Source organism: Cyprinodon variegatus, unplaced genomic scaffold, assembly GCF_000732505.1.
Source record: "Cyprinodon variegatus isolate N-32 unplaced genomic scaffold, C_variegatus-1.0 Scaffold59, whole genome shotgun sequence".
In the NCBI taxonomy this organism is placed as follows: Eukaryota; Metazoa; Chordata; class Actinopteri; order Cyprinodontiformes; family Cyprinodontidae; genus Cyprinodon; species Cyprinodon variegatus.
In genome coordinates, this window is record NW_015150512.1 from 1556419 (window position 1) to 1572267 (window position 15849).

Below are 15849 nucleotides of genomic sequence, written 5' to 3' on the forward strand. Positions count from 1 at the left end.
ATTAGCCACCAGTTGTGCCGTATTTCATAGCTTCAACATGTCTGGAGTGCCGAGAAGCACCAGGTGCTCAATACTCAGGGACCTGGTCAAGGTAAGGAAAGCCGAAAAAAGGCCACCTTTGAACAAGACACACAAGACAAAACGTCAAGATTGGGCCAAGAAATATCTGAAGACTGATTTCTCCAAGGAGTTTTGGTCTGAAGAAATGAGAGTGAGTCTTGATGGGCCAGATGGATGGGCATCAGTCTGGATCAGTAAAGGGAAGCAAGTTCTTTATCGACTCAGACACCAGCAAGGTGGAGGTGCAGTACTGGTATGGGCTGGTATAATCAAAGATGAGCTTGTGGGACCTTTTCGGGTTGATGATGGAGTCAAGATCAACTCCCAGACCTACTGCCAGTTTCTGGTCCTTCATGAAATATTAGATCTACAGGAAGGGAAAACAGTCCACCTCTCTGAACAGTGTCTGGGAGGCTGTGGTGGCTGCTGCACGCAATGTGGATCGCAAACAGATCAAGACACTGACAGAATCTATGGATTGAAGGCTTTTGACCGTCATGGTGAAGAAAGGTGGCTATATTGGTCACTGATTTGTTTTTGAATGTTTGTTTATTTCTGAATTTTGAGTTGTTATATTGGTTTACCTGGTGAAAAACAAGTCATGGATTTCTTTTTTTGCATTTGGTGGTCTTCTGTTCTGTCCCAGTCTGCTGCTGCAGGACAAACTGACTCCTCTAACCAATTCATAATTTAAAGACCATCACATCAGTTTGTATCAACAGATTTAACCAAATTTTAGCCTATAAAGCATCTAAGTAAAGATGGTGGTCCTCTTACCTCCAGTAAAACCAACAAACTCCCCATCTCTCCTTTATCTCTGCTCCAGCAGCTTGAAGCAGTTGGAAGGACAGCTTCCTGTTATCAGTCAGCAACTGTTTACCTTAAATTATGCTCTCCATCAGGCTCCATGGATCTCTGGTAATAAACTAGCTCTTAGAACATCTCAAGGTCAGAGAAGCTTGGGAAAAAAAGCATGTTTTTCTGCAGCTTGAACAAAGACCACAAACACAGACTGAAATTCTGCTTTTAATAATTTTCTTATAAAACAAAGATACATAAGAAATGATATAAAAACCAACAGAGAACCAAAGCAAAGTTCTTCAGTGTTACAAACGACTGGTTACTGCAGAGAAAAGCTAAACACTAGTGTCACACCTGCCGGTTAATCTCTGAGTTCAGGAGCAGCCTCCAGAACATGCATCAGCTGCAAACAGTCGGCGAAACCTGGTGGTGAAGAGTCAGAGACGCTCTGGTCCAGCGCTCTGAAATCTCAGTGCAGAAGCTCCGAGAGAGGTTGGAATTTCAGAGGGAAGTTAAGGAACATCTGCAGGAGACGAGCAGGAAGCCTCAGCTGGTCTCCTGCTGAAGGTCACTGCAGATGTTTCTCACCAATAAAACTTCACTCTGAGATGAACCAGAGAGCTTATTGGCTCTGGATCAGAACCTGACCAGAGCTTCTCTGACCCTCACTTACCTTCAGTGGGAGGAGCCTGTGCTCTGATTGGTAGGATGGAGGCTGAAGAGTTTTCCTTCAACAGAAACAGGATCCCTTCTCCAGAGGTTTGATTCGCCCAGAAACATCTCAAAACGCAGAACATTTCTTACTGAATCTGGTCTTTGATGCTTTTACTCCTGACAGGGTTCTTAAAATCTCAAAATTACAGCTTCTTCATTTGAGCATGAAACCTTTTCCATGTTGGGTTTTATTAGCTATAGAGAAGAAGTTGGTTTCTGCTTAAGTTTGGTCTGTTTCACAGAACTTAGTTTAAATCTTTGAACAGCAGTCAAATCAGGAGTTTATCCAACAATAAATCTAGTAGTTGTTATCTCTGATGGCTTGGAAATACTTGTAAAACAGGTTAAATGGTTCACTTAGAACCTAGACTAGACCCAGTTAAGGAATGTGGGACCAGTTTAAACTCCTTGAACAGCAATAAGGTCTTTCTGGATTTCTCAGCCAGAAAGATAAATTAAAAACTCACGTTATGATGCATTGAATCAATATATTTCATATAAATATAAGGTTTTAATTCCCTTTAAATAATCTGATTAGATAAAAACAAACTTCATATCTTGATGACTTCCAGTTTTATTCTGAAATGTTTAGAGACCTCTGATCGTATCCCTACAAGGTTCTCCTGTTCGTCTTCCTGATCCTGGTGATTTCTGTGCTTTTTTACAATCAGGTGATGCCGATGTTGGAGAGAAACTCCTCAGCTCCTGCAGCTAATTTGCCCGGCGACAGCAGTCACATGACCAGAAATAAACACGTCGGAGCAGCAGGATTTATTCTTCTTCTAGTTTGGGGATTTTTTTTTTTTTAACATGAAGTGAATTAATTTCTGAGCTACAAACACGTTTAATCTAAAACTCAACAGCTCGGTTAGTGTTGCAGGAACTCCATCTTTAGTGCAATTAGTTGACATGCGCGGCTCGGCTCTACGGATCAATCCGGACACTGTAGAACAGCTCCCCGTTCAGGTTCCCTGATAGAGGTGCATGATGGGAAAATGTCTCAGAAATCGGTCCTCATATCCACTGATAAGGTTCATAATATTCCAAGAAGCCAACGCCAGGGTGCTTTGTTCTGACTCCACCTCTGCCATGTGAGAACCAGCTGACTGGTTAATGGAGCGGTTTTCCTCCAGTCAGAAGAGATTCGGCTGAACTAGCCGGAGGGTTAGGACTCAGGATGACGTCGGAGGTGAACGTATTTCTGAAAGAGATTTCAGGCTGTTACAAACTGATGCTACAAACGGTCTAACAACATCTAACAGCTCAGCGGAACACAGTCCAGAGGGTCGACCCCACCCCTACTCCGAAATGCAGTGTCACACCAAGAGGCCAGGGAGGATGTTGAGATCTGACGGATGCCCTACTCAGTCAGACTGGATGAACAGAAGCAGGAAGACTCGTTCAGGTGTTATTGCTGACCGTCTGAATTCAGCTGCCACTGCTGCAGGAAGCTCCGCCCACACATCGCCTTTCTCCGTTCAGAGCCAAGGATGCAGATGTTCCTCCACAAGCAGAACCACCTTCGCTTTTCTGTTAAGGTAAAGGCTTCCTTGATGATCACGTGATCTCCCCTTCGTAGGTGCAGCGGCCAGCATCGTGTCACCAATCCGAGAGCCAATCAGATTCCTGACCTATTGGCCATTGCGTGTCCATGGCGACAGCCCTGGAGGGCACAATCAGCTGCTGCTCTACCTGTCCACAGGCCCCGCCCCTTAATTGGGAGTCCAGGTGAGGAGTCAGCTCCACCAGAAATGTTAGGTAAGGTGTCCGGACGGCGTTAGGAACTGAGCGGTGAGTTTTATAAAAAAGGACATCACTACAAAAAAATGCATCAGCCGGTTTTAAAATCTGCAGCGCTTCCAGATAAAGTGCTTCATTACATTGTTACGTTGTTTTTTTTTTCCAGTTTCTTATTAAAATATTGTTTTCCCTGGAGTGAAACCATAGTAAACATGTTACACGTTGGTAAAAATAAACATCTGGAATGTCTCTTTAACAAGTCCCAGTGGCTGATTTTGGTCAAGCTGAACTGGTCCCTGGAGCCTGAAACGTAAACGTGGAAATGGTTAAAATCCTTTGCTCAGCACAGCAAATTACATGACTCGTTAACCAGCTGGTTATCAATCCCATTAACCAGCTTGTTAGGAATACAGCTGAGCAGCATGTTAAGGTTATTAATGATCCTGTTAAGAATCCTGTTAACGCATACTGGTTAACCAGCTGCATTAAAACTGTTTAGATGGGTCATCTTTCAGTGTGTAAGTTGGCTAATAAACCCACTAATTATTAAAGCCTTTGACTACTTTGTTAAATTCAACGGTATGACACTAATATGTAACAAAAGTCGTCAACCAGCAAATTACACAATCAGTTGGACAGAGTTTGGTTAGAGAGCAGAGCTTATTATCAAAATGTTTCTGGTATATTTTGGGATTCATAAATCTGGAAAATTTCCTGAATCATCCAGAGGTTTTTTTTCTGTTGTTGTATAAAGAGGATGGATCTTCCTACAAGAGTTCAGCTCTAAAACAAACCAACAGAGAAACTCAAACTTTGTGAATAAAACAGATGAACAAGTGTTTAGCCAATCAGAGACGATCTGTAAGCCACGCCCCTTAGAGTCCAACTGATAGGAGACATTAACATGCTTAAACATCACTCTGGTCATAGAAACACTGGTTACTGTTCAGAGGTTTTAAGCATCAAAGGGTTTGTTTCGTTTAATTTTTGTATTGGGTTGATGACTCTTCTCAGAAAGTTCAAAATGATTCCTCAGAGGACCCAGCAGATAACATGCTTCTGGCCGTAATTAAATAAAACAAAATCGAACACCTTGAAGTAGTTTCTGCAGACCAGAATCTGGTTGGGATTAAGATTTAAGGCAATGGTCGTTACCTTCATCAGTTAATCCAGACTTCTAGCTTCAAAGTGGTTAAAGGTCACCTTTGCTTTTGAGCCGCAGCTCAGATTAAAAAAAAAGGTAGAAACTTTAAGAAGACTCTAGGGGAGTCTCCTTCCTTTTCCTGCCTGGTAGGTTTTCCTTATCTGCTGTAATATCTGGGTGACTACCTATGGGTCTCTCTCTTACAAAAGTTCATCTGTTTTGGGAATCCTTTGTTACCTCAACCAGGCCTTTCAGTAACTGTACTCAGTTCATTGTTCTGGCAGCAGGTATGGGTCTCTTCTGATCGGTCTTCTGTCCTCTTGTCAGACAATTAGTTCAATTAATCTGAACCACTGATCTCTATTTATTAACTGGATTTATTAACTGGATTGCTGATAGGCCATTGGCAGTACACGGTGCTGTGAAGTCACCAGCCGCCATATTGGTACTGCCTAGTTAGACCAGTCAGAATGTAAACAATAGATGCGCTACAGCAACGAATGATAATGTTCTCATTTTTAGGGGGAAATTAAGACTTTTAAAATAAAGACAAATTCATTACTGTGAAACACACTTGCTGTGTCATAGTATCTGTAGACCACTGCAATTTATGGCAAAAAATAGGCACATCACATTGCATAGTCATTATGAAGTCCATGAAGTCTATAAGACATGTAATATAACATATTATACAAATCTATAAAAAAAATTTGATTGTTAATGGAGCATAATAATACTTTAGTCGGATATTAAGAATACCTGACTGCAGTTCTATTTTAAGGTGCCTTGATGATGGTCAATGACCGGCGTACCTGACATGTAACAACCAACCATACAATGCATATTGCTTTAGGTTAACAGACTATATTTATTAGGCAATGTATGCATCCAAAAAAAATTCCACCATCCCCCTTCTTTTTTTTAACAACTCAACCACTGTATACATGTATTGATTACATTGCTATGGTAAATACATTACAGGCATTTTTATGTTGTGAAGCCGTGAAAGTAGGGAGTACCAAGATGGCGGCAGGTGACTTCCGTTTATTTCGGTCTATCAGCAATCCAGGAATAAATAGAGATCAGTGATCAGTATCTATATTTTAAATGATTGTGCTGCAAACTGTCATGTGTCCAAATACTCTGTCTCTACAATGTTTCATACATTTTTATAATTTTCATGGTATTTTCTCTTGAAATAATAATAACTGCACTATTAACTATGATGGAAAACCTCTGCCTTTGATGAAGGCAAAATTCCTACCTGAGTCTGACTCAGACTATGGTCCAGATTATTTGTAAAGGATGGAACAGTACCAACTGTTTGATGCCCAAATGCAAAGAAAAGGACTCCAATTATCTGGCGACCAAAGCATCAGGTGAGAAAGGTCTTGTTGTTTCCTGCTAGAGAGAATGACTGAAGGATTTCTGCAGCTTTTAGCTGCTGCTATCTGCTGGGTCCTGGTTGGTTTTAAAGCAACATGGTGACAAAAAACAAGGTGAACACAGAGACTCGCACACAGAGCTGCTGGAAGTTCTTTATAAAAATATTCTCCATTAAAAAAGTACAAAAGTAAAAACCAAAAAAAAAATTATAATGAAACATAAAGTCTGATTTTGGTTCCGGAAAGAACAAGCAGCTCGCATGATGATGGTGATGGTGATGATGGGGCATGCATTAGTGTTCTTCCAGCCAACAGTTCATCAGTTAGTCTGGTGTTAGCACGTGGAGGTGATGGCGGCTGATTTAGAGGCAGACTTGGCGAAGGGGGCGGGGCTTGGCGTGTGCAGCAGGCTGACAAACAGGAAGAGGGTGGAGGTGGGCAGGCAGACGCAGAGGAATAGAACCACATCCTCGCTGAGGCAGAGGACAAAGTCGCTCTGCTCTGTGAGAACCCAGTCCACCAGCACCCCCACCAGCAGGTAGTACACCTGGAACTCCTGAAGCTCCTCCCACTCCCCGCCCTCGGCCCACTGTGGCCCTGTCCCCACCCCTGACAAGCTTTGCCGCCTGGCCACGCCCCCTCCAGCACTGCATTCACTCACCATGGGCTTCATCTCCGCCCCCTCCGAAGGCGCCTCTTTCACCCGGCTCCGCCCACGTCCCCCTGAACGCTCCAATCGCCGACTGCTCTCCACGAACTCCTGCAGGGGTGGAGCCAAAACAGACAGGTGAGGTGTGTCACAAGCTGGGCACAAACTTCAGAAAACACATAAAACACGTCACTCTGCTTCACCCGCCGCTCAGAATGCTTTTTCGTTTTTGAGTTATGGACAGTACTTTGCAGGCAGACCATGAAAACGAAAAAGCAATGTCTGCTGTGTTTTCTCTTTGATCATGGCATAAAATGTGCAGTCTTAAAGAAGAAAATGCAAATAGGATGATTGATTACTAATTTAATTTATGAGTCAAGTAATGCAGCCACATTAAAATGAAAAAGCATTTCTGGAAATGCTTTTTCATTTGAAATATGGTAACGATTCACTTCCATTAACACCTTTAAAACCACAAGCAGCTAAATCAGATCATAAACAAAACGCCGCCACTGCAAAACTCTCCCTCAGCTTTTCACCAGGTGTCTTCTGCTACAATAATTACCAATATCTGATTTTGGAATCTTGGGTAAATCGAGCCATTTGGTGACCAAATGCCTACATCTTTTAAGCTTATGTTAAGTAGTCCAAGGAAGCAGTGAAATGGTGCCGCAAAAAGAAAAAAAATAGTCAGACGCGTAATTATTTTGACATGGAATGTGAGTAAGGTGAATATATAATGGTCAAAACCTGGACAGAACTTCAGCAAAACTAGATAGGACCTACTGATCCCGATTGGATAAATAATACCAAGGGGGCGTGTCTTACTGTTGGAAAGCAATGACAGTAAAATGCTGATGCTCTGGATCTGGTTCTGTTTCGTAACCTCGACAGAACAGTCCAAATACCATGCTTTCCGATTCTGAATTGCCAACATATTTCTGCAGCATTTCACATTAAGATTGGAACCACAAAAATCACACAGAACCAAACGTGGACTTCTGTGCAGTCCCTTACTTCAGACTGATATTTATTACCCGTCAGGTCTCAGATCTGCAGAACTTTGACTGATTGTGATTAACAAAGGTTTCTGGGCTGGAATCGGGTCAGGCCCTGCTCACCATCAGAGCTTTATCCATGAAGAACTCCTTCCCCGGAGTGCCGTCGTTGTATTTTGTGTCGATGGCGAAGCACAGGAAGAGGACATCCACCACAATCTCGAAGATAGACAGGAAGCAGTGAGCCACCAGGAAGGAGAACAGACAGACTATGATGAGCGGCAGCAGCCACTCGGCGTAGTCCCGCTGATAGTTCAGTAGCAGGACGCCCGCGAATGCAGTGCACGTCATGATCAGCACCTGAGGAGATGCGTGCACAGCAACACAGATCAGAGTCCAAGCTAGGGAACATTTTATAAAGACTTTCTAAAAGGTTCTTGAAACACTTGTGTTGTCATTGGAAAGTTTAAAGGTCTCTATGAAGACCACAGTTTTGTATTCTGCTAAAAACAGGTAAAAAGAACCAGTTGTAGCCCCGTGGGAAGAAAGGCCTCACCTTCCCCAAGAACAGCACAAAGTCTCCGACCGCATTGATTGTGGCGACTCGGAGAGCGTTTTCCACCAGGATGACAAAGGCGTCACGTGCAGACGTGCAGAAACTTGTGCTGTTGATGGCTGTGGCTGCATATGCATTCTGGGAAAGATAAAAGAAATGTAGGAGACCCGGAGGGATGGAGGTGCTAAGGGTCCGACTGAACTGCTGGGTCCTACGGGTCCTTTACCTGGTTGAGATAGTTGAGGCACTTCTCCAAACACCACAGGCAGCAGATGCAGGATTTCAGCAGACAGCGAGCGCACACGTTCTCCTATAAACAACCCATAGGTCACATGATCTACTGGGGCCAAAAGGAACAGAATGGGAACCGGTTCCTGGTAAAAGTTCTCCGTACCCGTCCTTTCAGCTGATTATGGATGTACATGAGGATGAGTCGGGGGATCTTGACCAGTGTTATGATGAAGGATCCCTTAGCAACAGTACCCAGGTGGTACCGGACCAGCCTCAGAACCGAGGATAGGATCGGGGTCACTGGGAGCCGGTTTTTATCCCTGGAAGACAAAGATTTTAAAAAAGGTCTGGAGCAGATATTAGTCTGGTCCATCTTTGGTACGGGATTCTACCGGGCTCCGGATGGGTGAAGCATTGGCTCTATATAGACCCACCTTGTGAAATAGTAGGTGACCACGGCGCCGGCCACAGTCATCTGCTGACAGGCTAGGATGAACTCACTGATCCAGACCAGACCCACAGCGTGGTACCAGGTGAGGTACTGCAGGGAGCCCGTCAGCCTGAACTCTGTCAGCCCCGTCTCCTCGTTCTGCTCCGGGTTCCCTGCAAAACATCAGAACAGAAACCTGTGATGTTCTGGTTGTTGGCCAGCAGGGTCAGCCCCTCTGATGCCACTAAAGGGTGTCTGCAGGAAGAGCAGAAGCAGATTTTAAAGCATTCCAGCCAACCGTACCCAGCCCGAAAAAGTATTCACCCCGTAAACAACCTGCTGGTTCCTCCCTTCAGCTGATTATGAAAACTCGTGCCGAGTTAAAAAAGGTTATCATTGTTCTGCAGCAGAACCCAACTTTTTGCTTCTGGTTAGTATCCAAAACTAATAACCAGACATTCTCCTTCTGGAGCAGCAAAGCAGCCCCTGCACTCATTCTACCACCACCATGTCTGACTGCAGGGCTGATGCTCTGGTTCTGAAACAAATGGTTCTGGAATGCAACACACACTTCTCTGGAAAGTCCACATGAACATTGGAAATAGGGATCACCAATTTTTTTTTTTTGTGTTCTGCTAGGCCAGCAGAAGTCTCTCGGATGGATGTTGTTTCTACCCAGCATGTCAGACCAGGGCAGGAAAAAAATCCCTCAGTATGGTTCTGCTACCATACTGGAGGTGTTTACACCTCAGCTCTGTTCTATCATTATGATTCTGTATTTACAGAAAGAGTGGCCATGTATGACAAAATGGTTCTGAGCAGAGGTAAACAGACACGGCTATAATAACGATAGCAACAATAACAGGAGCTGGAGGAAAGCCAACAAGTAAGGATTCTGTTGCATTCTAATTTGGTTCACATCCATTCAGATCTGTGTTAACTGTTATAAATCGACAGCATCTGATTTTAACATTTGCATGTTCGTTTCAGTTGAGTTTGTGTGCTCCGTCTCCAACCTGTGGTTCCCAGGAAGAGCAGCACCAGGATCCAGTAGATCCAAAAGAGCAGGAGGGCGAGAAAGGTGACGAAGGGCTGTAGGGTGAGCAGAGGGAGGTGGATGAAGACCTTTCCCGCGACGTGGAACAGTGCGATGGTGAGCGCCACTCGTTTCCTCATGAAGAGCATCAGCAGCAGGAGGATGATCTGCACACAGACAGAAACACTGAAGGCCACTCTTACATGTCCGCAAGAATGTGGGTCACGGCGTCGCACTTACGGTGAAGACGGTGGCTGAGGCGGCGTATACGAGCAGTGCCTGACCACTGTCTCTCAGCTCCTCCTTCGGTTCCTCCTTCAGATCCTTCAGCACCTTGGAGGACGTGTCGTTCCCATACAGCCGGTAATCGATGTATAGCCACCAGAGGACACTTGTCCCCGCTGAGAAAAATACACAGCCTATGGTTAAACCTCTGAAAACCACTTCCAAACATCACAAAGGAAGTGACCTCACCCAGGGATCCCAGGACCACCAGCGAGGTGAGGATCCAGACCAGGACAGCGGATATGTACCGGATGATCACCATGAGGATCATGGAGAGAGCTAACAGACATGGGACAGCAGTGAGTGTCCAGTCTCAGCATACAGGAAGTGACATCACAGCTTTCTGTCAGCTCTCACCTAAAGCAAGAACACAGAGTCCAATGATGATCTCCTTGCTGGCTGCAACGCCGGCGATGAGTCGGTGCAGGACGCTGCTGTCCCCCACGAATGTCACCACAGCCTCAGCGAACTTGGCGTAGCAGGAGACGTCCACCGGCGTGCAGCGGTTAAATACCGGCAGCGGCTTACTGAGAAACACAGGGGTCAGAGGTCACAGGTCAGCAGAGAGCAACGTTGTCCCTTCATGGCTCGGTTAGAGGCGACACATACCTGCGAGGGACGGGAAGTTTTGGACACCTGGAGAACCGTTCAGTTTGAGCCGGGTAATCGTGGGCTGGCAATTCGTAGGAGCAGAGCTCAGAGCCTGAAGAAGGAAACAGGAAGAGCTCATCATCATCACCTTCATCATCATTACAACTTCAGGTCTTTTCTACTCTGTTCCAATCATTGTGTTACATTTAATTAGAGAAAAAAGTCGATTATAGACTTTATCACTGAAGGAACACTGAAAGTCGTCAAACTGACATTGTTTTAGGACCGCGTGCTGAATTTTAATGAGCCTGATGGTTTGCGGATAAATGGTGTAAATAAAATGATAATGATGGATAAAACACAGCTTTACCATAGCTGCAGGTGAATCAAAGGAACGTCTCACTGGTTCACTCTGATAGTTTGCATATTGCTCCTTCAGTGACAGACTGCTTCATCCTAAATGTACAAGGGAGCGTCATCACAGATCCTTCCTCCCAGCAGCTGTAAGACTTTATAACCATCACTGTTCCCAACACCCTCAATAAGTTGTTACATTCATGCTGATTTTTGCACATGCTATGTGCTATGGGGCTTTATTTTCAGCAGCAAGGTTCTCCTCCTCTGTTCCTGTAAAATGGACACCTACGGCATCAACAGACCTAGACATTTTGGACCATTTCCTCCTCCTTCATGACCGGAATCAGTGGAAATAGTAAAGTCCATTAAGGTCTGGAGGAGGGAATGCATTGGGATGAATTAGAACTGAGAGTGAGGGCCAAGGCTTCTCACCAAACATCAGTTTCAGGCCTCATCAATGCTCCCAAAGTGGAATGGGCAGAATTCCCATGGAATTTAATCAGGCCGAGAACTTTCCATTTTCTCATCCCATCCCTGCTGGGTAGTGTTCATAAAATGTTTTGGGGGCTGCACACTTTTTGCCAAACACCCCGAAACCACTCTGACAGAGCTCTCAGGTCAGCTCCTGAGCAGCCAGACAACACATGCTGTGCTTATTTCTATAAGTTCACCTGTGTTGGTAAAGATGGAGAGGTTCACCATAAAAGGAACTCCTCCCCAGCTGCTTCCAAAGCTTAACATCTGCTGGTAGAACAAGGGAAAACTAGCCTCGTGAGATCATCCTGATATCGCGAGCTTTCAAGATTTCACTCGCTAATCAGTCTGGAGACTCTCCGTTGAAGAAAATTTGGAGCCGTTCACCAAACGAACATCTAATCAGCGTTGGCTTTGAGGCGGGTTGAGGTGTGACGCGAAGTGCGACAGTTCAGTCTAAAGAACATGGCAGCTTCAGCCGATGAAACTAGCGTTAGCGTGGCTATTGAGCAAGTTTTATCGGAATTACAGATTAATTCTTCACTGAAAGAAGAGCAAAACAATGTTCTGGAGGCTTTTCTCAGAGGAAAATATGTTTTTGCTCTTCTCCTGACTGGTTTCGGCAAGAGTAGCCTGGCTGTTAGTACGCCAATGCTTCGTTGATCTGATTGGTTTATTTGGCCGTCTATCACCAACATAGGCCAATCAGCTAACCAGTATTTTCGCCCCTTCCCAAAATTACTTCAACCAAAGGTTTCCAGATGGATATGCGGAGCAAATCCATCTGGCGGAGTCAGGTTAAGGGAAAACAACCTCTGTCTACTTCTGGACTCCTACAGACTAGCTACCATCTAAGGGGTGAGCTCCATGTTTGAACCTGGGGAGATAATATGCATCTCTGGGACAATATCTGCTCAGATCCCACCGTAGGTCAGCTGAATCTCTGAACTCTGTTAAAAAAAATAACTTACTCTACACTGAAAAAAAATACACTACTTGAAAAAGACAAGTAACTTTAAATTGCCTGGCTAGAATTTCTAAAACAAATTAAACACATTTCTTAAACTGGAAAGCTGCTTTAGCTGCCATTTTATTGCTATTTTAAGCTCTAACCAACAATAGTTAAATAGTTACACTGTAACTGGAAGATAAAGAGGATCAGCTAAAATATCTTAAGTTATAAAACGTAGAAAACCTTCTTGAAAAGGTGAAAAACATGACTTGATCTCAAACTGAACCATTATTGGAGAAATCATCTAATCAGATGTTTCCTTTACGTTCTGATGCTCGGACTAAGCATAATCACCATGACAACCCAGAAGGAGAAGGCGGTTCTGGTTAACGTAGAGTAACCTTCGTTCACCTTTTGACTACACTTTACCATCATCCTCCACAGATTGCAGCCCATCTCTCTGCTCCTCTACAGGTCGAACAGCCGTGACCCAGCTGTGTGTGATGAGCTCACCGTTTATCATGGCGAACCTCCTCAGATCCTGGTAGGTCTTCAGCTCCTCAGTGGGACACAGAGACACGCACAGAGCCATGGACTTGATTTTCCTCTGAACCAGATCGATGTTGCAGGGATCCAGGAAGAACACAAACCTGCAGTGAACAGGTTAAAAAAACAACAACGTGTGAGCCAAACTTTTCCAGGTGTATAATCATGACTCAGCAGACTGATCTGCCCTGAGTCCAGCTGCAGCTTCCCACTCTGACCAGTTTGATAAGATCCAGCAGAACCAGCAGATGAAACTGAGTGGAGGAGGATTCAGGCCTGAAAATGTGTGACTCGACTATAAAGGAACAAGCTCCCACACTGCTAAACATTCGCTGCTTCATATCAAAGATCAGTCATTCCTGAACCAGAACTTGCCATCCCAAACCACCTCAGAATGTCTCCATAAAGGAACAATCTCTAGTCCGTACACAACAGATTAATAAAACAGCTAACAGTTATTTTACTAAGTTAATCTTTTTTTTTCCAGCTTTTGTTGTCATTACTGTGTCACAAGTAGAGAACAATGAAATTCACTCTCTACATTTAACCCATCCCCTCGGGGAGCAGTGGGCTGCCATTGTGTGGCGCCCGGGGAGCAGTGTGGAGGTAAAGGGTCTTAGCTCAGGGACCCAGAGTGGCAGTCTGTGGGAGTGGGGAACCTCTGGATTGCAAGCACAATGCCCTAAACACAAGGCCACCACTCCTAATAAATTTTTTATGATTAAAAATCATAAAGCAAAAGCTGCTTAATTGGAGATATTTTCCAAAATCAGAACCAGGTGATGCTGGCTGGAGCATCTTTACAGAAAAAGTTTTTCACCTCAAATGCTAAATGTGTTTTAGCTCTGAGTGGGTGGTTCTCTTAGTATTTTGCTCTACTTAACTATTATTGGCTCACTAAGCTCACACGTTTTAATAATTAATCAATCAGAACTGATCCTATCAATTCATTCAGCCCTAATCCTAACCTGACCTGTACTTACATCATGTTTTGTCAAGTATGATGACCGAGGGGTCCTTGGACTGGATAAGCCTTTTATAAGTCATAAGACCACCTTAGGACTAACTGCTAAAACAAGGTCTCTGATCAGGCTGTTCCACCTGAGGTCACACCGACTAAACGTTAGACCTGTCGGAAAACTGGATCAGTGATTAATGCTTCCAGCAGCTGAATCATTCAGCTACAGGTTAAAGTTCTGATTCTCCAAACCCATGTCCAGAGTACCAGAACTATTCAAGACTGAGGAAACCTTTTAGAAGCAAGGTCGAACTGCCTTCTGATGAAGCACTTATTATTCTTCATTGAATGGTTAATTGAGAATCTATACCACTGTGCCTCAAATGGTAAAAGGCCTGTACCTGTATAGTGTTTTTACAAAGCGCTTTACAATACATTCAGTCATTCACACATTCAAACTACATTATAGCCAGATCTGTCCTGGGACAGAATCAAGGCTGCGGTACACTTGCGCCACCGGGATCTCTGAACACCACATCAGTAGGCAATGCAAGTAAAGTGTCTCGCCCAAGGACAACACACTGAAAGCCGGGGCTGGAACCATCAACCCTTCGATTGCAGGGCAAACTCCTACATCCAACGCCACTAAAACAAAACATCACGGGCCTAATGTATAAAGTGGGTCTGCACAATAAAAAAGAACATGCAGCACAGACTTTAATGCAAAACACAGTGTGAAATAAACATGAACATTTCATTAAAGTGAGCAGCAAAATTGTTAAAGATAGTAAAACCTTTCCACGAGTTTGAGTTTTTATAATTTAAAATTAAGTGATGAATCTGAATCACATTTAGCCTAAAACAAATGCGTAAGACACCTGGAAAAAAATGATGGAAATGGCCTGTCAGATATAACCTGTAAATATTCCTGTGCTTAGGTCATGGAAATACACGTGTGTGTGTGTACACCAAGGAGCATAAAATCCGTGCTTGTTCCAAAACTTCGATCCAAGCAAAAAAAAAAAAAAAAGGTGGCGAATCAGCAAATTAATTTCAATCAGGTCAGATGTGGGGATAAAATCCGTTGGACAAGGTGTAGACAATTACACATGATCATAAAGAGCCGCGTAAATACGTGCATAACTGTGCAATGATGGCAGCCTTGGCTCTGCAAGCAGAATGTGGAGATTGCCTGTATTCCTGCTGCTATATACTGATGGACGGCTTATTAGCTGGTTTGAATTCTCCAACACAAAGACGGAAACCTGCCCACTAAGGAACTGTGCGTGTCTGTGCCAGTTCCCAGCTGTGCAACAGGAGATTGCTTAGATGAACATAACTTGAGGAACTGATTTCTAAACGGGATCAGAGCTCCAATTGTCAACTGCTTGTATAAATAAAAAGCATTTACAAGAAAAAATTTGCAATAATTTGTGATGGCATGTTGGCAGGATCAACTCATTCCGTAAAAGTTCAAAAACGTTCAAAAAATATCCACTGGACTTGACAGGATCAACTCAGGATTCCTTTATAGCTACTATAATGATTATTAAACATTCCAAATAAACGTTGCATTGGGAACAGACTTCAATAGGTAATTAATGCTGGCTAGTAGGGATGGTCCAATCAGATACTGATAATGGAAATTGGTCCAATATTAGCCAAAAAACGGATATTAGCCTACTGATAGAAACGCTCCACTGCTGCCTGCTTCTGTTTAAATTTTATGCGACATGACATTGGTTAATAAGTGGCTCAGTTATTCTCATACCTACTGTTTGAGTAAAATTATTTGATTAAGCCTTTTTCTAATGTTCCACATTAGCAAAACAAGTAATAAAAGCATGAATGATTAATACAAAACTAATATTGTTTCAGGTTGATATTTTATCTGCCAATATTTAAAACTGCATTATCAGTATTATATCGGAAATATAATAAT

General features: G+C 43.6%; 1 protein-coding gene across 4 annotated transcripts in view; it reads right to left on the minus strand.

Annotated features, from left to right (window-relative positions):
* Window positions 1–1078: 1078 nt before the first annotated feature.
* The window catches only part of LOC107082721 (choline transporter-like protein 1), a 25721-nt gene continuing 10950 nt past the window's right edge, over window positions 1079–15849 (minus strand). For 2 of the 4 annotated variants that reach the window (XM_015371524.1, XM_015371525.1), the window contains exons 4-15: window positions 12917–13053; window positions 10639–10732; window positions 10387–10556; window positions 10219–10308; window positions 9985–10145; window positions 9725–9911; window positions 8713–8881; window positions 8442–8598; window positions 8274–8357; window positions 8048–8185; window positions 7615–7851; window positions 3625–6604 (exon numbers count right to left, since the gene is read on the minus strand). In XM_015371524.1, coding sequence (XP_015227010.1) covers window positions 6179–6604; window positions 7615–7851; window positions 8048–8185; window positions 8274–8357; window positions 8442–8598; window positions 8713–8881; window positions 9725–9911; window positions 9985–10145; window positions 10219–10308; window positions 10387–10556; window positions 10639–10732; window positions 12917–13053 — 2050 coding nt within the window. In that variant the 3' untranslated portion in view covers window positions 3625–6178. The other 2 variants (XM_015371527.1, XM_015371526.1) reach the window with 2 other exon arrangements.